General features: G+C 36.0%; 1 protein-coding gene across 3 annotated transcripts in view; it reads right to left on the bottom strand.

The window, feature by feature from the left end:
• The window catches only part of LOC139039718 (cytochrome P450 2C19-like), a 78,049-nt gene that overhangs the window by 9,342 nt on the left and 43,064 nt on the right, over window positions 1–25,643 (bottom strand). For all 3 annotated transcript variants that reach the window (XM_070486761.1, XM_070486760.1, XM_070486767.1), the window contains exons 2-5: window positions 24,924–25,086; window positions 24,602–24,751; window positions 13,053–13,213; window positions 11,805–11,981 (exon numbers count right to left, since the gene is read on the bottom strand). In XM_070486761.1, coding sequence (XP_070342862.1) covers window positions 11,805–11,981; window positions 13,053–13,213; window positions 24,602–24,751; window positions 24,924–25,086 — 651 coding nt within the window. The remainder of the gene's footprint in view (window positions 1–11,804; window positions 11,982–13,052; window positions 13,214–24,601; window positions 24,752–24,923; window positions 25,087–25,643) is intronic.

The raw sequence follows: 25,643 nt of genomic DNA, 5'->3' as shown, positions 1-25,643 counted from the left end.
TTCCATAGGGGAAAAAAGAGATAGTAGGGATAATGCAAATTTCAAGGCTGACACACGAGTTGAATACAGCTCACATAAATTGGAAGTTGGGAGAGAGACAGCAACTGATAAAGTAACACTGGTTTACAATTGAGGAGAGGACGTGACACAGAATAGAAAACAACAAGTGGGCAGTTTTAAATACTGAATAGAAGGATCATTAACATACAAAAAGTATGTTTTTTGCAAACATGTCCCTAGGCTGCATTAATCTCTATGATGCATTTATAATCTCCAGGGGTCGAGGGGCATGTCTAATATTATGTAATAAACACAATTAAGGCAGACTAAACTCTCTGAATGTTTGCACTTGTTAGACAAAGACTCATCCCCTTTGGTAAATTGGCTTCACATAGTGTTTTAAGATTGTCAATTAAAAAGTATTCCAAGTACTAAATTCAGTAAGAAGAGCAGTGTACTCATAAAATAATATTAGTATTTCCATTTCTTGAAGTGTATTTGGAGACACAGTGGTTACATGCACATAGCCTATCATTATTAAGCTGTACAAAGCAACATTGAAACAAATTATATAAAACAATATTGAAAGAAATTAAAGAAAACCCAAATAAACAAAAAGACTTTCCTTGTCATAGATCCAAATACTCAGTATTGTTATGATGGCTTTCTGGGAGTACTGGCACAAAGATGACATAGAGGATGTTCCAGGAACCAGTCCCTCCACTGAAACAACTATTGGCCATGCAAAAACTTTCTTAGCAACTATTTTGGCACCCTAGAGACTAGTTATCCACTTGAAGCATCCAGTGGAGTACTTAAGTAAAAGTGTCTGGTAAATATGACATCTCACATAGTGGCTAACATTCCTCATAACCTAGTTCTAAGTCAGACAGTTCTGGAGAGTATGGACCATGTTCCTCATGCAACTTGCATGTTCCAGAGTGAGCAATAGGGACCACATTCTTCAACAATCAGTCTTGCATGTTTTGATCACAGAGAGGCTGGCACAGAGAATAGCCAGTGTTCCAGTCTCCTCACATTCAAGCAACGTCCACAACAGCTTTCACTCAGGAGATAAAGAAACAGAACAACTTCTTTTTCTTTTCCTTTCCTTTTAGATTAAGGTATTTAAGAGAATATCTGTAAGGTCACTACCTGACTATGGAGATAATAGAACAGAGAGTCAAGTGATCACACAGGAAAAGAAAAATAGTCTTGGCAAAAATAATTTGGAAAAGCTGCCAAACAAATGGATGAATGCAGTCTTCATCAAGTAACAGCAACTGCTGGGAGACAGAAAAATCTTATTTCCAGAGTTACCACATTACAACATATTAAATGCTCTGTACTCAACAGCAACAAAAAAAATTAAAAGGGATACAAAGAAACAGGTAAGTATAGCCCATGAACAGCTAAAAAAAAAGTTGATATAGATGATTCCTGGAGAAACTCAGACATCAGACTTACTAGATAAAAACTTAAAGATAAATGTCTTAAATACGCTCAAAGAGCCGAAGGAAATCATGTACAAAGAACTAAAGAAAATCAGAAAAGTTTATGAGCAAGTAGGGGATATCAATAATGAGAAAGACATTATAAAAAGGAATCAAATAGAAATTCTGGGGCTAAAACATACAATACCTGAAATTTTTTAAAAATCCCCAGAGGTTTTCAACAGTGGAATTGAGAAAGCCCAAAAAAGAAACAGAAAACCTGGAGACAAGAAAACAGAAATTACCCAGTTGAAATATCAGAAATAAAAGGGAAGGAAGAAAAATGAACAGAGCCTAAGGGACCTATGGAACTCCATCAAGTGTATCAACATCTACTTTATGGAAGTCTCAAAGAACAGAGGGAAAAGGAGCAAAAAAAGTATATTTGGAGAAAGAATGGTTGAAAACATCCAAAATTTAATGAAAGCCATGAATCTATATATGCAAGAAGCTGAATAAATTCCAAAGGATAAACACAAAAACACCCATGCAAAGGCTTATTTTAATCAAATTGTCAAAAGACAAAGACAAAGAGAGAATGTTTAAAATTTCAAGAAAGAGGTGACTCATTATGTACAAAAGGATCCTCAGTAGAAGAAATTGATGATTTTTTAAGAAACTGTAGAGGACAGAAATCAGTGTATGTGTATATGTAAAGTCTTGAAAGAAAATAAGCCAACCAGCAATTTTATATCTGAAACTATTATCCCTCCATAATAAAGGGGAAATTAAGACGTTATCCAAATAAACAAAAGATGAGGGGTTCCTAATTAACAGATCTGACTCACAGGAAATGCTAAAGAAAGTCAGCTTTCAGGTTGAAACCAACTGGACGATAACTCAAAGCCATATTAACAAATAAAGATCCTTGTCAAGGATAACTATGTAAGTAAACATAAAAGCTAATATTATTGTATTCTAGTTTGAAACCGTCTTTTTATTTTCCATGTTATTTAAAAGAAGAATGCATAAAATAATCATTATAAATATATTTTACTAGGCACACAACATATAAAGATGTAATTTTGGACAGCAACAAAATAAAGGGAGGGTGAATTTGGATGGGAGCAGAGTTAACTTATGTAATTTGAAGCTCCTTTGGAATTAAACTAGACTGTTATAGATTTAGGATGCTAACAGTAATCTCCATTGTAAGTACTAGAAAATTAACTAAAACATATACAGAAAAAGAATTGAAGAGGGAACAAAAAAACATACACTTGAAAATATTGATCAAATAAAAAATAAGGCTATATTGGAGTAATTGAGAAACAAAAATGACAAAAGGCATCAGAACAAAAAATAACAATGGAATGAAATCCTTCAATATGACTAACCACCTTAACTGTTAATTGATTTAAATTCACTATTTAAAAAATAGATATTTAAAAAATAAAATTTTTAAAAGCTGTATATATAAAAATAATAGAACATTATTTACCCTTGAAAAAGAGACACATCCTGTCATTTGCAACAACATGGACTGAACATGAGGGCAATAGGCTAAGTGAAATAAATCAGATAAAAACAAATACCACATGGTCTTACTTATTTGTGGAATCTAAAACATACCAAAAAATAAATAACTGAACTCACAAATACCGAGAACACATTGGTTGCCAGAGGTGCGAGCTGGGGGAATGGACAAAATGGGTGAAAGTGGTCAAAAGGTACAAACTTATAGTCATAAAACAAGTAAGTCCTGGGGATGTAATGTACAAGATGATGACTATAGTTAGTAATACTGTATGTATATTTGAAAGTTGCTAAGAGATTAAACCTTAAATGTTCTTATCACAAGAAAAGAAATTTGTAATTATGGGTGATTATGGACATTAACAAAACTTACTGTGATCGTTTCACAATATGTACATATACATATATTGAATCAGTTGTACACCTGAAATGAATATAATGTTACATGTCAATTATATAGCAATAAAAAAAAACTGTTATGTTGTCTGCAAGAGACTCACTTTAGACCCAAAGACACAAATATGTTGAACAAGAAAGAGGGAAATTTATCTTTTAAGCAATGAATAGCCAAAGGGAGTTGGAATGCCTATACCAATAGAAGAAAGAATAGATTTTATTTAAAAACATTTTTTTTTAAAAAACCATTGAGAACATTTTATACTGGATAAAAAAGTGAATTAATCAAGAATCTATAACATTATACACATTTATGTACCAAGCAAAAGAGGCCAAGATATATGAAGCAAACATTGAAAACACTGAAGGAATAAATAGAGAGCTCCACAATAACAGTGAGAGACTTCAGTACCTAACTTTCAATGATGGATCGCACTTCTAGGCAAAAGATCAATGAGCAAATATAAGACTTGAAAAACACTAGAATCAGCAATACTAATGAGCATATAAAGAAAATGCCAATGAATAACAGAATATATATTCTTCTCCAGTGCACATAACAACTTTCTCCAGGATAGACCACATGTCTCACTAAACTGAAAAAGATGAAAAATGATACAAAGTATCTCCTCTGACCACAGTGGAATAAGGCTGGAAATCAATAATAGAATAAAAACGAGAAAATTCAAAGATATTTAAACATAAAACATACATCTGACAGTTCTGCATGTGTGGAGTTTGGAAGTTGCAACTCCAGCCTAATAGCAAGTATAAAGCTGAGTAGAATGCAGAATCAACAACTCTTCTAACATCTATAAGAAAGGTGGGGACAAGGGAAAATCACAGCCCCAAAATTAGAGAAGTGGACCAGGGAACACAGGGAGCCACAACTTAGAGAAGACACTCATGAGTGGAAACCACCATGAAAACCGGTGTCAGGGTAGGAAAACCTGAATTGTAAAGGAGAAATTACTGAAGGCTCAATATGGACAATTCTCAAAGAAAATCTATGAGGTGACCCAGTCATAGAGGGGTCCCCACAATTTTATGAAATTTACACCAAGAGCTTAAGCAAGTTCTCACAGTAAATATTTGAGAAAAATCCCACCATACTTCCACCAGGAGGAGGGCAAAATGTACCATTTTTAAATATACCAGAACATTCTATTCTTCTTAAGAAGACCTGGATTCGGGACAATCTAGTCGACTAGAGCATAACATGCTAGAATATTATCAGAGTCAAACTGACTTAGGGAAAGAGGAACACTAAATCCAGTCAACTCTAGCCTTCCATGTGGGAGAAGGGAAATAGCCACTCTAGCTATCCTCTCCCACCTAGGGAGGGTAAGAAACACTTGTGAAGTTCACAGTCCAGAGGCATAGGCTCAGTGAAAGTCTGAAATCAAATCATAAGACTATAAAGTGCTTTCCTTCCCCCCACATCTCACCACCATATTACTAAATGCCTATTTACAAGAGTTCCTTTTACTCGGTACACCATATCCAGATAGCAAGAAAAAATCCAGCATTCCCAAAGGTAAAAACACAATTTGACAGAGCAAGCATCAAACCAGGCATAGCAGAGATGTTGGAATTTTCAGATCACAATTTAAAACAACTATGATTAATATGCTCAGAGATTTAATGGATAAAGTAGAAAACACTCAAGAACCAGATGGGAAATGTAAGCAGAGAGATGGAAATCCTATGAAGGAACCAAAAAGAAACGTGAGAGATCAAAAATACTGTGACAGAAATGAAGAATGTTTTGATGGGCTTATTCATACACCAGACACAGCTGAGGAATGAACTTCCAAACTTGGGGATATCTCAATAGAAAATTCTAAAACTGAAAAACAGAATAAAGAGTTAAAAGAAAAACATATCTAAAGACTATGGGATTGGGGCTGGCCCCGTGGCCGAGTGGTTAAGTTCACGCGCTCCGCTGCAGGCGGCCCAGTGTTTCGTTAGTTCGAATCCTGGGCGCGGACATGGCACTGCTCATCAGACCACGCTGAGGCAGCGTCCCACATGCCACAACTAGAAGAACCCACAACGAAGAATACACAACTATGTACCGGGCGGCTTTGGGGAGAAAAAGGAAAAAATAAAATCTTTAAAAAAAAAAAAAAAAAAAAGACTATGGGATAACTACAATACATATAACATAGATGTAACGGGAATAAAAATAGAAGAAAGAGAAAAAGAAACAGAGGAAATATTTGAAACAATAATGATGAAGAATTTCCCCAAAATTAATATCAGACACCAAACCATAGATCTATGAAGCTCAGAGTACACTAAACAGGATAAACACCCAAGAAAACCCAAAACCCTACACCTAGGTATATATTTTCAAACTACAAAAAAATCAAAGATAGAAAAAGTTTTGAAAGAAGCTAGAGGAAAAAAGCACCTTACCTATAGAGGAACAAAGATAAGAATTACATCTGACTTCTCCTCACAAACATACAAGGAAGAAGAGAGTGGAGTGAAATGTTTAAAGTGTTAGAGAAAAACACACCAACCTAGACTCCAAACCCTGCAAAATTATCTTTTGAAAGTGAAGGAGAAATGAAAACTTTCTCAGACAAACAAACTTGAAGGAATTTGTTGACAGTAGAACTGCCTTACAAGAAATGTAAAAAGAAGTTATTTAGAGAGAAGAAAAACAACATAGGTCACAGCTCATATCTACATAAAGAAAGAGCTACAAAGAAGGAATAAAGATAAAATAAAAAGTTTTATTTTCCTTAATTGATATAACAGATAAAATTTTGTTCAACATAATAATAATGATGTATTAGATTATGTAATGCTTATAAATATATCATATATAAATATAAATGCTTATAGAAGTGAAATAAGTGACAACAATGATACAAAGGATGGTAGGGAAGAATTAGGATTGTTTTGTTATTATAAGATACATTAATCATGAAGTAGAATAGTGTTGTTTGAAAGTGTATCAGAACATCAAAATACATAAGACAAAAACTGACAGAACTGCAAGGAATAGCATCAAAAAGAGTAAAATACTTAAACTTAACCAAGGAGGTGAAAGCTCTGTATGCTAGAAACTATAAAACATTGATGGAAGAAATTGAAGAGGACACAATTAAAAGGAAAGATATCTCATGCTCATGGATCAAAAGAATTAATATTGTTAAAAATGTCCAAACTATGCCAGAAATCTACAGATTCAATGAAGTCTGTATCAAAATGTCAATGGTGGAGCCAGCCCCCTGGCCAAGTTTTTAAGTTCGGGCACCCTGCTGTGGTGGCCCATGGTGTTGCCGGTTTGGATCCTGGACACTGACATGGCACTGCTCATCAGGTCATGCTGAGGTGGCACCCCACATAGCAGAACCAGAAGGACCTACAACTAGAATACACAACTATGTACTGTGGGGCTTTGGGGAGAAGAACAAAAGGAAAAAAAGATTGGCAACAGATATTAGCTCAGGTGCCAAGCTTTAAAAGAAAAATTCAAATGGTATTTTTCACAGAAATAGAAAAAAATCCTAGAACAACGACAAGACCCTGGATATCCAAAGCAAATTGTAGTCCATTTAGTGTCACGGGCATGCTTTAGGGAAGTTACCAAAGTACTTTATGAACACTGGGCTTTGAAGTTTAGTGGAAAAAACACTGGACAAGGTCAATGGGATTGAATCCCAGTTCTGTATTCTGGACATGTAAAGACATTGAGTCAGTGATCAAAAACCTGACAAAAAAGAAAGGCCCAGGACCAGATGTCTTCACTAGTGAATTCTACCAGATATTTTTAAAACAATGAAAACCTTTCCTCCTTAACCACCTCCAAATACAGAGGACAAAAGAATACTTCCTAACACATTGCATGAGGCCAGCATTACCAAGATACCAAAGCCAGACAAAGACATCACAAGAAAAGACCAATCTCCTTTGTGAATATAGATGCAAAAATTCTCAATAAATTACTAACAAATCAAATCCAACAGCACATTAAAAGGATTACACACACATAAAAATCTGATTTTAAAATAGTCGAAAGAATTAAATAAACATTTCTCCTAAGAAGAAATGACAAATTAGCCCATGAAAAAGTGCTCAGAAACAATAATCAATAGGGAAACGCAACCCAATTATAACACCTCACACCCATTACATAGCTAGTATCAAAAAAAAAAAATACAGAAAATAAGTATTGGCATGGATATGGAGAAATTGGAATACTTGTGCTCTGTTGGTGGGATATATAATGATGTAGTCACTGAAAAAGAGTATGGCTGTTCCCCCCAAAATTAAAAATAGAATTACTATAAAGCCCAGCAATTCCATTTCTAGATGTACACCGAAAATAGTTAAAAGCAGAATATCAAAGAGATATTTGCACAACCATAAGAATTATTCACAATAAACAAAAGGTGGATGCAGTCCAGGTGTCCACTGACAGTTGATTGGATAAGTGAAATATAGTATATAAATGAAATGGAATATTATCCAGCTATCAAAATGAAGAAAATTCTAACAAGTGCTACAACATGAATGAATCTTCAGGACATTATGTTAACCGAAATAAGCCAGTTACAAAAGGACAAATACTGTATGATTCTACTTAAATGAGGTATATAGAGTAGTCTAATTCATAGAGACAGAGAGCAGAATCATGATTTCCCAGGGCTAGGGAGAAAGGAAATAGGACTTGTTATTTAATGGGTACAGAGTTTCAGTTTTGCAAGATGGAAAGAATTCTGGAGATAGTTGTGATGGTTGCACAACAATGTGGATGTACTAAATACCACTAAACTACATACTTAAAAATGGTTAAAATAGTGAGTTTCATGTTCTGTGTATTTTACACCATAATTTTTTTAATTTGAAAATTATACACCATGACCAAGTGGGATTTATTCCAGAAATGCAAAGGGGATTCAATATAACAAAATCAATCAGTGTAATACAACACATTGTTCGGATGAAAAGAAAACATTTTCACTTCAATAGATACAGAAAAAGCATTTGACAGAAATTAACATGATGGTAAAAAAAACACTCAGAAAACTACAAATAGAAGAGAACTTCCTTATCCTGATAAAGTGAACTTATGAAAAGTCCAAAGCTAAATGATACTCAGTTGTGAAAGACTAAAAGGATATCCCCAAAATCAGAGGGAAAACAATGATGTCCACTTTCACCATTCCTGTTCAATAGCCCTGGAAAGGCAGAGATGTCAGCAAAATGGCAGAGTAGGAAAACCTACCTCTCACTCCTCCACAGAAACACTGATAAAACAATGATTTTGCTACCAAAATACCTTGAAGAGAAATTCGGAATCCAGTAAAGAAGTAGAAACACCCTAGAGGAGCACATACTGAGAGTATTCACATTTATACCAGTAAGAGCAAGTTTGCTTTACCCATCTCAGTTCCTCTCCCAGAAAAGCTTAGCTCAGCACTGAGAAGATCCTCAGTCTATGATTTTTCTACAGGAGGAGAAGTGAGTGGAGTGTGTGCCTGGCTGCCTGGCCTCCTGGCCTACAAGGCACCCTCCATGGGGCAGTTTTTATCTTATCTCATACTAGGCACTGAATCATCTGCAGAGCCCCGTGCCCAGGGACAGCTGGAAAAAAACAAAGGAGAAGGATAGCCCTTTACAGCCAGCAATACTCCAAGAGATTGCGAAAGGGGCAAAGATCTGAGGGTTTTCCTTCACAAGGAAAGGAAGAAAGTGAAGAGGAGCTTAAAGTCAGCAATTCAGTGCACTCAGAAGGAGGAAGTTTCTGTGTGGCCTCAAACTGAGCACTGAATAACCTGTAGAAACTGGTCCCTAGGAACAACTAGGTGAAAAGTAAAGGGAAGGGTGAGTCATTACAGGCAGCACTGCTCTGAGAGATTGGGAATAAATAGGTGCAGAACTGAGGTTTTTCCTTCACAAAGAGGGAAGTAGAGGGAGCCTTATCCCAGCATTTCAGAGTGCCTTCCATGAAGCCAGTTTCTATCTTGCCTCATACCAAGCACTGAGCAAACTGTAGACTCAGTTTCATAAGACAGCTAGCAACAAAGAAAAGGGGCAGAGATCCTCCTGAAGGTGGCACTACTTGTGTATTTTGAAAAAACCACAAAGCTGAGGTTTTTCCTCTAGGCGTGAGAAAAGGAGGTGAAGAGCTCTTTTCCCCAAGCCTTACAGTATTTTCTCATGGGGGCAGTCTCTATCTTGCCTCATATCAAGTACTGCTCACTAGTGAAAGTCTTTCCCAGTCAAAATCATTCCATAAAGAATAGCAAAGACTGCTGCTTCATCAAATGTGCAGATAACAAAGCAAACCTACAAGAAACATGAAGAATCAATAAACACAACACAATCAAAGGAAGAAAATAAATCTCCAGTAGCCAACCTGAATGAAACCTTCAGGTATCTGTGAACTGCCTGACAAAAAAATAAAAAATAACCATCTTCAAGAAGTTCATTGAGTTACAAGAGAACACAGACACTTAAATAAAATCAGGAAAATCATAAAGAAAAGAGAAGCTCAAAAAGAGTGACACAAGGCTGGCCCAGTGGCGTAGTGGTTAAGTCCACATCCTCTGCTTCAGCGACCTGTGGTTCATGGGTTTGGATCCTGGGTGTGGACCTACACACCACTCATCAAGCCATGCTGTGGCAGCGTCCCACATGCAAAATGGAGGAAGATTGGCACAGATGTTAGCTCAGTGACAATCTTCCTCAAGCAAAAAGAGGAGAATTGGCAACAGATGTTAGCTCAGGGCCAATCTTCCTCACCAAAAAAAAAAAGGTGATATAAACAGTAAAAAAATACAAACAGAAATACTAGAACTGAAGAATACTGAACTGAAAAATTCACTAGAGACATTCAAAAGCAAATATGATCAAGCAGAAGAAAAAAATCAGTGAACCTGAATACAGGTTACTTGAAATTATCCAGCTAGAGAAGAAAAAAGAAAGAATGAATGAAAAAGAGTGAAGAAATCCTTACTTAAGATTTCCCATTGAGCAAACCAATATACACATTATGAGAGTCACAGGAAGAGAAGAGAGAGAGAAAAAGAGAGAAAGACTATCTCAAGAAATAATAACTAAAAACTGTCCAAATCTGGGGAGGGAAATCCAAATTCATGAAGTACAAAAGAATCCAAACAGATTGAATTCAAAGAGCTACACACCAAGACACATTATAATCAAATTGCCACAAGTCAAAGACAAAGAGAGAATATGGAAAGCAGCAAGAAAAAAGTGACATATTACATACAGTGGAGTCCCCAAAACACTGTCAGCAAATTTCTCAGCAGAAACTGTGCAGGCCAGGAGAGAGTGAGATGATACTTTGAAAGTGCTGAAAGACAAAAACTGCCAAACAAGAACACTCTGAAGAATGTTCTGCTAATGTATTTGCGCTCTGATGTTGGATGCATATATATTTACAATTGTTATATCCTCTGGATGAATTGATCCTTTTACCACTATATAATGACCTTTTTTTTGTCTCGTGTAACAGTTTTTGACTTAAACTCTATTTTGTATAGGCTGTAATTGAAGGAATGGAAAGAGATATTCCATGCAAATGTCAATCAAAAGAGAGCAGGGGAGGATTTTCTTACATCATACACTCTATGGCCTGCCTATGCCGGGAAGCAAGTCAGCAGCCCTACCCAACTGCTGAGCCCAGCCTCTAGCATATGTATATCAAAAAAATATGTTGTATACTTTAAATGACACAGTTTTTATGTGTCAATTATACCTCAATAAAGTTTGGAAAACACTATTTTTTTAAAATTGTACTGGAAGATCTAGTCAGACACGAGGCAAAAAAAAAAAAAGATAGAGAAGGCATCCAATTTGGATAGGAAGAAGTACAACTATGTCTATTTGCAGATAACATGATTCTGTATATAAAATCCTGCAGAATCCACAAAAAATTACTAGAGATAATAAATTAATTCAACACAACTGCACAAGACCTATGGAAAAATCAGTTATGTCTCTATTCAACAGCAATTAAACACAAGTATCAGTGTGTCTCTACACCAGTAATGAACATCTCAAAATGAAACTAAGGAAATAATTTCATTTACAGCAGCATCAAAAAGCATGAATAACTAATAATCTATTTAACAAAGGAGGTGAAAGGCTTATACACTGAAAAATAAAAACCATAGCCAAATGAAATAAAGAATATCTAAATAAACGGAAGACTATCCCATATGCAAGTATTGGAATATCTAATATTATTATGGCAATACTTCCTAAAATAATCTAACAGTTTAATTTTATATCTTCCACAATGCTTAGAGTAGATTCATGCATACAATGGGTACTTAAAATGCTTGTCAGCATTACTTGCCTGACCATCGAAAGATCCCTGGTAAATACAGAACTATTTAATGAACCACAAAATACACAAATATTCAAATAACTTAGCTGCAGTTAACATTTTACCTGCTCCATTTTAATCAGGAAACAATCAATAAAGTCCCGAGGATTGTTAATGTCCAGAGATGCCTGGTGTTCCTTTACTTTCTCCAAAATATAACTTCTTATATAAGCAACATTTTTAAATAATTTGTCAGTACTCCCTGGGAAATACTCAAGGAGAGCAGGAAAAGCATTGCAGATCTAGAAGAGAAAACAATAGCTTATTAAATAAAAGGTATTTAATGGAGACATCTACCATCTGCCAAGCCCTGGTTAGAAACTGCACTATAAATATTAATAAAATATGTGCCTGTCTTGAAGAGAAATTTTTATTTGACACATACATTATTTTCTATGCTGATAAATGCATTTGAGGCAGAAAATTCTGACCAGAGGATCAAAGATAAATATTTCCTATACTCATACATCATCTTACAGTATAAAAACATCTTCATTTCAATTCACTCTTTTTACATCTGTTCTTCCCTACAATTTTAAAATATGAAATGGCATGAAATGTTATGATTCACATTATGCAGATGCCACACACAACTCAACATTTTCTGTATAAAGTAAGTGTGCAACAGAGCAGTTAAGTGACTTCTCTAAGATCACACCATTTTCTTTTAGGCATAATGCACAACATGTCAGCTCAGCCTAAGTAAAATTGTGATGTTTGGTTATGATTCATCTACCATAAAACCAATCATTTTGTCATTCCCCCAAAAATTACCTGGTCAGTTAGAATGCGAACTGAAGCATCAAACACTTCTACCCTAGATAGTGTTGCCTGGCAACATTTGTGGTCCCAGACATTCTCCCTATTTGAAGGAGATATTCTCTTCCTTCCTAAATGCAGAAATTTCTGCCAACAAATGTGATGAAGTCATCGCTAAATGTTGATTGAATGATGATACTTGTGTGTAATGGAATACTTTCAAGAAGGGCCTGGAAGTCCATTTAGTGTCATGGGTATGCTTTAGGGAAGTTACAAAAGTACTTTATGAACACTGGGCTTTGGAGTTTAGTGGAAAAAACACTGGACAAGGTCAATGGGATTGAATTCCAGTTCTGTATTCTGGACATGTATTTTCCTGTCTGTCATTAAAGGGCTCAGCCATCTTTTTGACATATTCACTCCATGACACTAAGTTCGGGGCAGCACTGTAGCATTTACACATTCACTTCACAGCTTGGTGCATATATAGATTTGGACTTTTTGGAGAAACAGAGCATAAATGATTCCTCAGGAAGGAAGAATCTTGGCCTCACCTGCATCCATGGAGAGCTCAGAATCTTGAAATTTTCATCAAAGACTCTCATTATGTTTAGAAAATTCTGATCTTTATAATCAAAACGATTCTGGAATATGATGGAGCAGATCACATTGCAGGGAGCACAGCCCAGGATAAAAGTGGGGTCACAGGGTGAAGCTAAAGAATCAGAAGCAATTTTAAAACACCATCAAAATATATGTATGAAACCACTTGTCTTTGAGATAACAGGTAAAGATAATTTTAGACACTCTAAATCAAAATCTTACCAACAAATTCCTTAACAGCAAAATATTCAACATGCATAAAATCAACACATCACTTTTACCGTAACTTGTGTAGACCATTTCAACATAGCTAATTAAATAATGTGATTTTTTTTAACATTTATTCACATCCATTGCCTTTATTTGTACCCTTTTCAGCCAAAGTGCCTGTTAATTGGGAGGGAAAAAGAAACAAACATTTAAAGAGGCCATTTTATATCATTTGATATCCTTTAAAAACTAAAGTTATCAGTGCTGAAAGAATTATTATAAGATGGATTTTTTGTCTAAATTAAAAAGAAAATGAGAAATTTTTATATCAAGCATAAATCCCATGCAAACAAAAATGGTAAATGGATAAAAGGGGTTCTTTTATTTTTTCATTTCAATGTTAAAAAACAATCCCTCCTTAGGAAGTAAATTTCCAGTATTTCCAATCACCATCAAAAAATAATTTATTTGGGCAGCTGCCCTATGGAGATTTCTGGGATATTTTTCTGTATAGCCAGCCACAGAACAGGATATTTTAATAAATTTTAAATTTTTTCCATCATGTAAATCAAGTTTATCATGTTTCTGGTAAAGAAATTACACTAAAGAAAAAGTTTTCTTTTTTGATAGGGAATCCATAAAATAAAATTGTTGCAATCAAATTATCAATAAAATATCATTATATGTAAAAAGATTCAAAATTCACATCTATAGCTGTAATTAAAGATGACTTGAATCAAAAGTATTGTGGTTGAGTGCCAACAGGAAGATGGTAGACTAGGAAGTCTTAGCCTTTGTTCCCCATAGAAACACTGATTAAGTAGTGATAAACAGACTAAAACTACTTTATGAGATTTTCAGAATCCAATTAAGAAGTTGCAGTACCATAAGTGAGCACAAAGCTGACAAGAGCCACATTAAAACTGGTAAGAAGAACAATTTCACTCTACCTGCATTACCACCTCCCCCAAGGTGGCACAACTAAATGCTGGTAGAGAATGCCCCAGGTTGTGATCAGTCCATCACAGGAAAGAGAAGGATGGAGCATGCACCCCATGTACCAGCCTGAGGGACTAGTATCTGTCTTATTTCACGTGGAATGCTGACAGAACTGGCAGAGCCTGGATGCCTGGGACCACTGAGTGTAAAGGAAAGCAGAGGGTAGTGGTTTGCAGTGGCCAGCATGGCTTGGCAGGATCTACAGATGGTGCAGAACATTAGGCCTTTCCTTCAAGGGGAAAGGAAGAGAAGTGGAGCATGCATAAGGTGTTCTGGCCTTTTGGAGGGCTACCAAAGAGACTGATATCTGTCTCATCTAAATCAGGGCACTAAAGGGAAGCTTAACACCTTTGGATGCCACTGAGAAAAAGGTGAGTGGGCAGCTTGTTTCTCTTGAACCAGGGAACTTGCAGTACTGCAGACACATACAACAAAGGGAACAAGAGATTATCAGCGCCTGAGAAAGAACTTGGCAAGCCTCTTTAATTACGAAACTGTACGCACAGGCCCAGAGAAGTTGCATCTACCAAAAGAAGAAGGCTTCAGAGGCCCCCCAAATCTCTAGCCTGGATAACTGGTGAGGGTTTTGCCCTACACAAAGCCAATCTATAAAGACTGGAAGAGGTGGCTATTTTTTCAAATTCATGAATCCCAACACAAAGTTATGAAATGCACAAAGAAGCAGGAAACATGGCTCAAACAAAAGTACAAAATAAGTCTCCAGAAAATGAACAAAATGAAATGGAGTAACATCACTTACCTCAACAAAGAATTTTTTAAACAGTGATAAAGATGCTTTATGAGCTCAAGAAAATGATGCATGAACAAAATGAGCATATCAACAAAGTTATACAGCACAAAGAAAAAGAACTATACAGCTGAAATCTGGGGGCTGAAGCACACAATAACTTACCTAAAGACTTTACTAGAGACTTTCAACAGCATACTTGATCAAGTAGAAAAAAGAATCAGCAAATTTAAGGACAGGTCATTTGATATTATTCAATCAGAGGAACAAAAAGAAAAAAGAATGAAGAAGAATAAGGAAAAACTAAGGGACTTATGGGACAATACGAGGATCTATATAAGCATTATGGCAGAACAGAGAAAGAAAGGAGCAGACAGATTATTTGAAGAAATAATGGTAGAAAACTTTCCGTATCTGGGGGAAAAAATTAAGAGCCAGATTCAAGAAAGCCAACCGACTCTAAGTAGGATGAACAAAAGAAAACACAGTGAGACTATTATAATCAAATTTTCAAAAGTCAAAGACAAAAAGAGAATTTTGGTAGCAGCAAGATAAAATTGATTTGTCACAAATAAGAGGACCACCACAAGACTATTAGACTTCTCAGTGGAAAACTTGCAGGCCAGAGAGAAGTGGAATGATATATTCAGAGTGTAGAAAGAAAAATGTTGCCAACCAAGACTTATCTGGCAAACCAATTCTTCAAAACTTAAGGACAAATAAAGATTTCCCCAGATAAAGAAAAGCTGAGGGAGTTCATCACCACTAGACATGTCTTAAAAAAAATACTAGAGTCCTAAAAGTTGAAATAATAGGACACTGAACAGCACCACAAAAGCATATGAAAGTACAGAGTCTGTTGATATAGGCAAAAATTTGGACAAAAACAGAATATTGTAATAATGTAGACGTGGTGTATAAACCACTATTGATTCTGATATAGAAGGTAAAAGACAAAAGTATAAAAATAGCCCTAACTATTAAATATGTTAATGGACACAATATAAAAAGGTATTTTTTATCAAAATGGTGAAATAGTAGTTTTCTATCACCTTCCCCTCAAAGAACACCAATTTTGACAATCAAGTATTAATGATAGTGCCTTTGTGGAAGCCTGGAAGTCCAGCAGAGAACTTCCAATACCATTGTAGTAAAAGCAAAAAATCCACTGAAGAGGGTAAAAGGAACACTTTCACTTTACCTGCATCACCCCTACCACAAGTGGCACAGATCAGTGCCCAGAGCGACCTTCTGCGTCCATGATTTCTTCCGTGGGAGAAAATGAAAATTTGTGGTTGAGGGAAAAGCTCCCCTGGGTGTGCAGGATGCTGCCAAAGAGATTCACTTCCTTCTCACCCTGTCAAGAAAACTAAGGCATACTACACGACAGGAGGGCAAGAAGTGGATGGGAGAACTTCAGCCAGGGCTTTCAAAGGGCAACAGAGGGAAGCAGATCCTATTAACAGCTTCAAGGACTCCATTAGGAAGCTTGTCAATGAGCCATGGGGGACACCTCACCTGTGGATTATCCCAGTGGACCCATGGGCACTTCCAACACTCTGTGCACCTCACCTACACACACATGCAAAACTACGGCTGGCTCTCTGTGCATGCCTCCAAGGCAACAAGAGTGAGCCTTTGCAGACAGCTTGTGAGCATGCACAGAAAACCAGCACAACTCTGTGGGATTTGGAGAATCCACACAAACTTGAGCATTTAGCACCACCCCAGGGAAAGCAAGCAACTGGGAAGCAGTCAGCACTTTGCTTGGCTTGTCAGGATCAAGAGGCATATAGTCTTAAGAATTATCCCCCAAGAGGGAACAAGAAGTGTGCAACAGGTGTCGCCATAGAAAATGTCTGAGAAAGCCTCATAATGCCTAAGAGGGCTGACAGAAGCTATTTCTCTCCCAAATCCCATCATTAAAGACAGAGGAGGTAACTACTTCTTCAAATGTGAAGACAGCAATGCAAGACTTCAAGGAAAATGAAAAATTAAAGAAACCTGACACCACTAAAGGAACACAATAATTTTCCAGAGCTGACCCAAAAGATTGGAGATTTGCATTTTGCCCAAAAGAGAATTCGAAATAATTGTTTTCAGGAAGTTCACTGAGCTACAAGAAAACACAGAAAGACAATTCAACAAAATTAGGAAAATAATATGTGAACAAAATGATAAGTTTAACAGAGAGATAGAAATCAAAAAAGGTTTCAGAGCTGAATAATACTATCAATGAAATGAAAAATGTAATAGAGAGGATAAAAAGAGAATGGATCAAGCAGAAGAAAGAACCTGTGAAGTAGTAGGCAGATCATTTGAAATTATCCAGTCAGGGAAGAGCAAAGAAAAGAGAACAAAAAGAGTGAAGAAAGCCTATGTGAGCTATGAGATATGACTTAGAGAAACAATCTACACAATAATAGAGTCCCAGAAGGAGAACAGAGGGAGAGACGGGGCAGAAAACTTCTTTAGAGTAATTGTGCCTGAGAACTTCCCAAATATGGGCAGAGGTTCAACCTCCAACTTCATGAAGCTCAGAGATCCCACCAAAATTTTACCCCAAAATGATCATCACCAAGACACATTATAATAGAACTGTCTAAAAACTAAGACAGAATTTCAGAAGCAGCAGGAGAAAAAAATATCTCATATGCAAAGGAACCTCCATAAAGCTATCAGCAGATTTCTCAGTAAAAACCTTGCAGGTCAGGAAGAGGGGGACGATATATTAAAACTATTAAAAGAAAAAAACCTACCAACCAAGAATACTTTACCTGGAAAAGTTTTCCTCCAGATATTGAGAGATAAAGACTTTCCCCCCAAAAAAAGTAGATGGGGGAGTTCATCACCACTAAACTTGCCTTATAAAGTTAAACACACATCTGCCACATTACCCAACAATCCCACTCCTAAGTATTTATCCTACAGAAATGAAAATTTATGTTCATATAATGAATGCTTATAGCAGCTCCATTTATTTATAATTACTCAAAACTGGAAATGTCCAAGTGTCTTTCAATAGATGAATACATAACAAGTTATAGTACTTCCAGACAATGGAATAGTCCTTTAGTAGATAAATGCATAAACAAACTGTAGTACTTCCAGACAATGGAATACTACTGAACATTAAAAAGGAATAAACTATTGATATTTGCAACAACATGGCATTATGCTGAGTAAAAGAAGCCTGTATCAGAAGGCTACATACTGTATGACAACATTTATAGTCATGCACCACATAACGTCATTTTAGTCAACAACGAATCACATGTATGAAGGTGTTCTCATAAGAGTAGTACCATATAGCCTAGGTGTGTAGTAGGTTATACCATCTAGGTTTGTGTGAGTACACTCTATGACGTTTGCACAGCAATGAAATTGCCTAATGGTGCATTTCTTGAAACATATCCCAATCATTAAGCAATGAACAACTGTATATGACATTCTGGAAAAGGCAGGTCCACAACAATGAAGAGCAGATGAGTTGTTGCCAGCGATTAGGAGTGGAAGAGATTTGACTACAACGGAGCAGCTCAAACAAGATTTTTGGGGTGATGGAATTGTTCTATATTCTGATTGTGGTGGTAGTAGCATGAACCTATAAATGCAATAAAACTGATAAAGCTGAACACACACAGAAAATGTCAATTATACTGCACATTAATGTTTTAAATTATAATAAAAATGTATTTTCCATAATTACCATTAAAATATGCAAATGTATGGCAAGGATATTCACTGCAGCCTATAGCCACAAATTGGAAACAATACAAAGTTCATGAATAAGTGCATGGCTAAATGATGGTTCATATATATAATGAAATATTTTAAGTATGCATGGAATTATGTTCTTGATAAAATAGGTGAGGAAAAGAAGACGCAGAACAGTATTTATGATTTCATTTTTTCCAAAATATAAAGGTAAACCTAGAAGTCATACAGTAAACGGATAACAGTGATACCTCTGGCTAATGAAATTGCCAGGCTTAGAGATCAGGGCTGGGTTGAGGAAGAAGGCAGATGTTAATTTACTGCTTTACATACTTAGTATTGTATTTCTTTTGTAATTTTAAAATAAATATTTTTTATTTACACAAAAAATGAATAAAGAAAGATATCAAATAAACAGTGTAACTTTACATCTCAAGGAACTAGAAAAAGAAGAACAAACTAAGCCTAAAGTTAGAAGGAAGGAAATAAAGATCAGAACAGAAATAAATGAAAGAGACACCAGAAAAACAATAGGAAAAAAAATCAATGAAATTACGGCTGGTTTTTGGAAAATGTAAACAAAATTGACAAACATTTAACTAGGCTAAGAAAAAAGAGAGAAGACTCAAATAATTAAAATCAGAAATGGAAGAGGATATATTACAACCGACACCACAGAAATGGAAAACAAATTGGAAAAGATTATGATGGACAATTATACACCAACAAATCGGATAATTTAGAAGAAATGGATAAATTCCTAGAAACATACAACCTACCAGCACTGAATCATGAAGAAACAGAAAATCTGAACAGACGAATAATGAGTAATGTACTTGAATCAGTAATCAAACCTTCCAACGAATAAAAGGCCAGAACCACATGGTTTCACTGGTGAATTCTATCAAAAATTTAAAGATCGGCAAACATTGCCAATCCTTCTCAAACTCTGTAAAAATACTGAAGAGGGGCCAGCCTGGTGGTATGGTGGTTGAGTTCATGCACCCTGCTTCAGTGGCCCAGGGCTCATAGTTTCAAATACCAGGCACTACCTACACATCACTCATCAAGCCATGATATGGCAGTGTCCCACATACAAAATAGAGGAATATTGGCACAGATGTTAGCTCAGGGACAATCTTGCTCAAGGAAAAAGAGGAAGATTGGCAATAGATTTTAGCTCAGGGCCAATCTTCCTCACACACACAAAAAAATACTGAGTAGGAAGGAACATTCCCAAACTCATTTCATGAAGCCAGCATTTTCCTGATACCAAAGCATATAAGGACACTTCAAGAACAGAAAATTGCAGGCAAAAATTTCTGATGAATAAAGATGCAAAATTCTCAACAAAATACAAGCCAACCAAATTTAACAGCAGATTAAAGGATCATATACTTTGATCAAGTTGGATTTATCCCTGGGATGCAAAGATGGTTCAACATAAGCAAATCTATACATGTGTTACACCACATTAATAGAATGAAAAATAAAAATCAGATGATCATCTCAACAGATGCAGAAAAAGTATTTGAAAAAATTCAACATCCTTTCATGATAAAGGCACTTCTATACTCCTTTACTTAACATAGAAAAGATCATATATGACAAACCCACAGCTAACATCATACTCAAAGGTGAAAGGATGGAAGCTTTTCCTCTAAGATCAGGAACAATATCAGGGTGCCTATTCTCACCACTCCTATTCAACATAGTGCTGGAAATCCTAGCCAGAGAAATCAGGCAAGAAAAAGAAATAAAATGTATTCAAAGAAAAAGAAGAAGCAAAATTGTCTTGTTTGCAGATGCTATGATCTTATAGCATAGAAAACCCTAAAGACTCCACCAAAAACTGTTATAACTAATGAATAAAGATAGTAAAGTTGCAGAATACAAAATCAACATACAAAATCAGTTGTTTAGAGGCAGGCCTGGTGGTATAGTGGTTAAGTTCGATGTGCTTTACTTCAGCAGGGGCCGAAGTTCACAGGTTCGGATCCTAGGTGTGAACATACACCACATCAAGCCATGCTGTGGTGGCAACTCACATACAAAATAGAGGAAGATGGGCACAGGTGTTAGCTCAGGGTGAATCGTCCTCACCAAAAAAAGAAATCACTTCTGTTTCTATACACTAACAACAAACTCTCTGAAAATAAATAAAGAAAACAACTTAATTTTAAAGAGAAACAAAAACAATAGAATACTTAGGAATAAATTTAACCACGGAATTGAAAGATCTGTAAACCAATATCTCATAAGACATTGGTGAAAATAATGAAGACACAAACATGGATCAGAAAAATTAATATTTTTAAATGTACATACTTCCCAAAGCCTTCTATACATTTAATGCAATCCCTATCAAAATTCTAATGTATTTTTTAAGGAAATTTTAAAAATGATCCTAAAATTCATATGGAACCACAAGAGATGCAGAATACCCAAAGCAATCTTGAGAAAGAAGAGAAAAGTTGAAGGCATTAAACTACACGTTTTCAAATTATACTATAAAGCTATAGTAATCAAAACAGTACAGTACTGGAATAAAAATGATGCATCGACCAGTGGAACATAATTGAGGTCCAGAAACAGACCCACACATGTCCCATCAACTAATATTTGACAAGGGAGCCAGGAATACTTAATGGTGAATGGATAGTCTCTTCAATAAACGGTGCAGGGAAAACTGGATATTCACAAGCAAAAGAATGAAACAGAACCCCTATCATACACCACTCACAAAACTTAACTCAAAATGGACTAAAGACTTAAATGTAAAATCTGAAACCATAAAAATCCTAAAAGGAAACAGCTCCTTGACATGGTCTTGACAATGATTTTTTGGATATGCACCAAACGCACAAGCAATAAAAGCAAAATGAAACAAAGGAGACTACATCAAACTATAAAAGTTTCTGCACAGGAAAATAAATGATCAACAAAATAAAAAAGCAACCTAGGAAATGGGAAAAAAATTTGCAAGACATATATCTGATATGGGGTTAACATCAAAAATATGTAAAAAACTCATACAACTCAACAGAAAAAGAAGATCTGATTAAAAATGAACATAGGAACTGAAGAGACATTTTTCCAAAGAAGATATACAAATGGGCAACAGGTACATGAAAAGTTGCTCAACATCACTAATTGTCAGGGAAATTCAAATCAAAACCACAATAAGATATCACCTCAAACCTGTTAGAATGGCTATCATCAAAAAGTCAAAAGATAAGTGTTGGCAAGGATGTGGAGAAAAGGGAACCCTTATGTACTGTTGATGGAAATGGAAATTGGAACAACTAAGGAAAACAGCAAGGAGGTTCCTCAAAAAATTGAAAATAGGATTATCACATGACCCAGTAATCATACTTCTGGGTATGTATCCAAAGAAAATGAAAGCAGGATGTTGAAGAGATTTCTGCACTCCCGTGTTTATTGCAACATTATTCACAATAGCCAAGATATGAAAACACCCTAAGTGTCCATCAGTGAATAATGAATGAAGAACATGTGATTATATATTTACACACACACAGAGCAATACTATTCAGCCATGAAAAAGAAAGAAATCCTCTCATTTGCTTCAACATGGATTCAACATTGGGGGCATTATGCTAAGTGAAATAAATCAGATAGAGAAAGACAAATATTGTATGATATCTGATATCACTTATAGATGGAATCTAAAAATGCTAAATTATAGACACAGAGAGTAGAAGAGTGGTTTCCACGGCCTTGGGGTTGGTGGAAATGGGGAGATGTTGGTCAAAGAGTGCACACTTCCATTTAGGAGAATGGATAGATCTGGGGATCTCATGCACAACATTGTGATTACAGTTATCACCACTGTATTGTATACTTGAAAGCTGCTAAGAAAGTAGATCTGAAATGTTCTCCCAGGAAATGGTAATTGTGTGACCTAATGGAAGTGTTAGTCAATACCGTGGTGGTAGTCCTATTGCAATACATGAGTGTATCAAATCAACACATGTACACCTTAAACTTACACAATGTAATATATCAACTATATCTCAATAAAGCTGGGGGGGGAAATATTGAGTGTAGACCACATCCTTTCAAAAAGGTTGATTTTTTTTTATCCTGTATATGTAGGTATAGTTACAGACACAGTGTAGGGAAAATGTGTGCTTCATAGGAAAGCTATGCATCATCTATAACTCCCCCTTTTGCTTTAGCTGACTGATGCTATGGGAGCTATCTTTTCAACTTTGTAAATTATCAACAACTGATAGCAGTGCAAAATAATTCCTGTCTATAGATATACAAATTCTGTTCTGTCCAGTAGAGGTTCAACTGACTTTTCAAGATAGTTTTGTCTTCATTTGCACATTCACATCAATATTCCTTCACCTTAAATAAGATTGCACTTTTTGACTCTTCTCTTTTGAACTGGTTGTAACACCTGACTGATTTCCTCATTAATGAGTTAAATAATGTATTTAACTTGTGTTCATTTAAAAAATAGAAGACATACAAATGGTCAACAGGTATATGAAAAGATGCTCAACATCACTAATTATTAGGAAATGTAAATCAAAGCAATGAGATATCACCTCACAGCTGTTAAGATGGCTATTATCAAAAAAAAAAAAAGAAAAGAAAAGAGTTGGAGAGAGTGTGGAGAAATTGAACCCTTGGACACAGTTGGTAGAATGTAAAGTGGTTCAGTTTATGGAAAACAGTATGGAGTTTCCTCAAAAAATTAAAAGTCAAATTACCATATGACCCAGCAATCCCTCTTCTGGGTATTTATCCAAAATAACTGAAATCAGGATCCCAAAGAGATATTTGCACTTCCATGTTCCAATATTGTAACATAATTCACAATAGCCAAGAAGTAGAAACAACCTAAATGTCCATCAGTGATGAATGGATAAAGCAAATTTAGTAAATACATACTCTGGAATATCATTCAGCCATAAAAATCAAAGAAGTCTTGACATATGCTATAACATGGATGAACCTTGAGGACATTTTGCTAAGTGAAATAAGTCAATCACAGAAGGACAAATACTGCATAATTTCACTTATATGAAAGGTCTAAAGTAGTCAGCCTCGTAGAAACAGAAAGTAGAATGCTGACTGCCAGAGCCTGAGGGAAGAGGAAACGGAGAGTCACAGTTCAATGAGTAGAGTATCAGTCACGTAAGATGAAAAGTTCTAGAGACCTGTTGTCCACAGGGTGATTATAGTTAACGATAATGAGCACTTAATAATTTGTTAAGAGGGTAGATTTCATGCAATGAGGTTTTTTACTACAAATTTTTTTAAAGCTTTGGGGAGAAATGGTAGGACATGGAATACAAGGAAATATGTTTAGTTAGTGGCTTCTATGCCAGACTCCTTTAAATGTTCCAGGACTCTAACTGTTAAAACAACTTTTATTTTAGCTAGATTGGTAAAGAGTAATTTTGGAAGTCTTGGGGATTTCTTAGTGTGTATGTGATTCACAGGTAGAATCTGAGTCTCAGGCTTTCCTTTCATTTCATATGGAAGAAAGAATTAAAAACAGTAATTTGCACAAGCCAAAAATCAGAGTCATTGTGACAAGCACTCTACAGGTAATTACACCTGGCAGTGGTAGGTAAATAATTACTGTACCATGAATTTGTTACTAAAATCCAATAAAGAACACTATATGCAACAACAGATACACAAAAACTCTTCTTCTTGCACATGAGGGCTGGTAGCCACTATGCATAACGAAAGATTTGGTCACCCAGGAAATGTTTCCAAGGACATGATTAGAAAGGAGAACAGCTTCTTAAGGTCAGAGTTACAGAGCACAGAATCACCTACCATTGGTTTTTCTCAACTCCTCCACAAGGCAACGGGCTTCCTCTTGAACTCGGTCCTCAATACTCCTCTTCCCCATCCCGAAATTTCGCAGAGTCATGAGGGAGAAGCGCCGGATCTCTTTCCACCTCTTTCCATTGCTGGAAATGATTCCTACCAGGAGGAGAAACAGAAAGTCAGAAGGAGATCCTAGGCAAATGGGAGGAAGCTGACACTTGACAGCCTTACAGCTAGTCCAAGATTTGCTAAGGAGCTCTAAAAATTCCTGTTTTCCATCCTCCCCACCCCCATTATCAATGCTGAACATGCGCACGTGCACACCTACCATGTCCTTTATTAACTCTTTCAGTCACTGGGAAACGGCCTCTCCCGGAAAACTCCTCTCCCAGATCAATCAGGGCTTCCTTCACTGCTTCATATCCATGCAGCACCACAGTGGGCTTCATGCCAAAATACAGAGTAAACACAGGGCCATAGACTTTTGAAAGCTGGGAAAGGAGACACAAATAATATCAAAAGAAGTCACTGCTTGATACTAAATTGTGCCTGATTCAGAATGATATTATCATTCTATTTTTATGGGTTTTTTTTCTGCCCCACACAGCCTAAACCATTTCTGAATTTAATACATGGATTTGAGGTAATTTTTATAGCTGCCATTTATGAATGGCCTGTGGTGTGCCGGGCAATGGCCTAATTGGTACACAGATTACAATTAATCCTCATATCAGCACCTTCAGCAGGTTTATTTGCTCCACTTACGAATAACAAAACTGAGGTCAGAGATTTTCAATTCATTTACAACGTCCCACAGTTACTATAGAGAAGATCCAAAATTGAACCTTTTTTTATTTGACCTCTGATCCAATCCTCAATGCCCACCTTTGGACCAATAACCAGCTGACTATTTCAGGATCACCAGTAGAGCTCTTCCCATGGGAATTCTGATTCAGTAGTCCAATGATGAATACTAGAAATCTGTATTTTGAAAAATTATTCATATTATTTTAATGCCCAGCCCTGTTTGTAATCCACTGGTATTACT

Source organism: Equus asinus, chromosome 2, assembly GCF_041296235.1.
Source record: "Equus asinus isolate D_3611 breed Donkey chromosome 2, EquAss-T2T_v2, whole genome shotgun sequence".
Classification (NCBI taxonomy): domain Eukaryota; kingdom Metazoa; phylum Chordata; class Mammalia; order Perissodactyla; family Equidae; genus Equus; species Equus asinus.
This window is presented reverse-complemented; position numbering and strand designations above follow the sequence as displayed.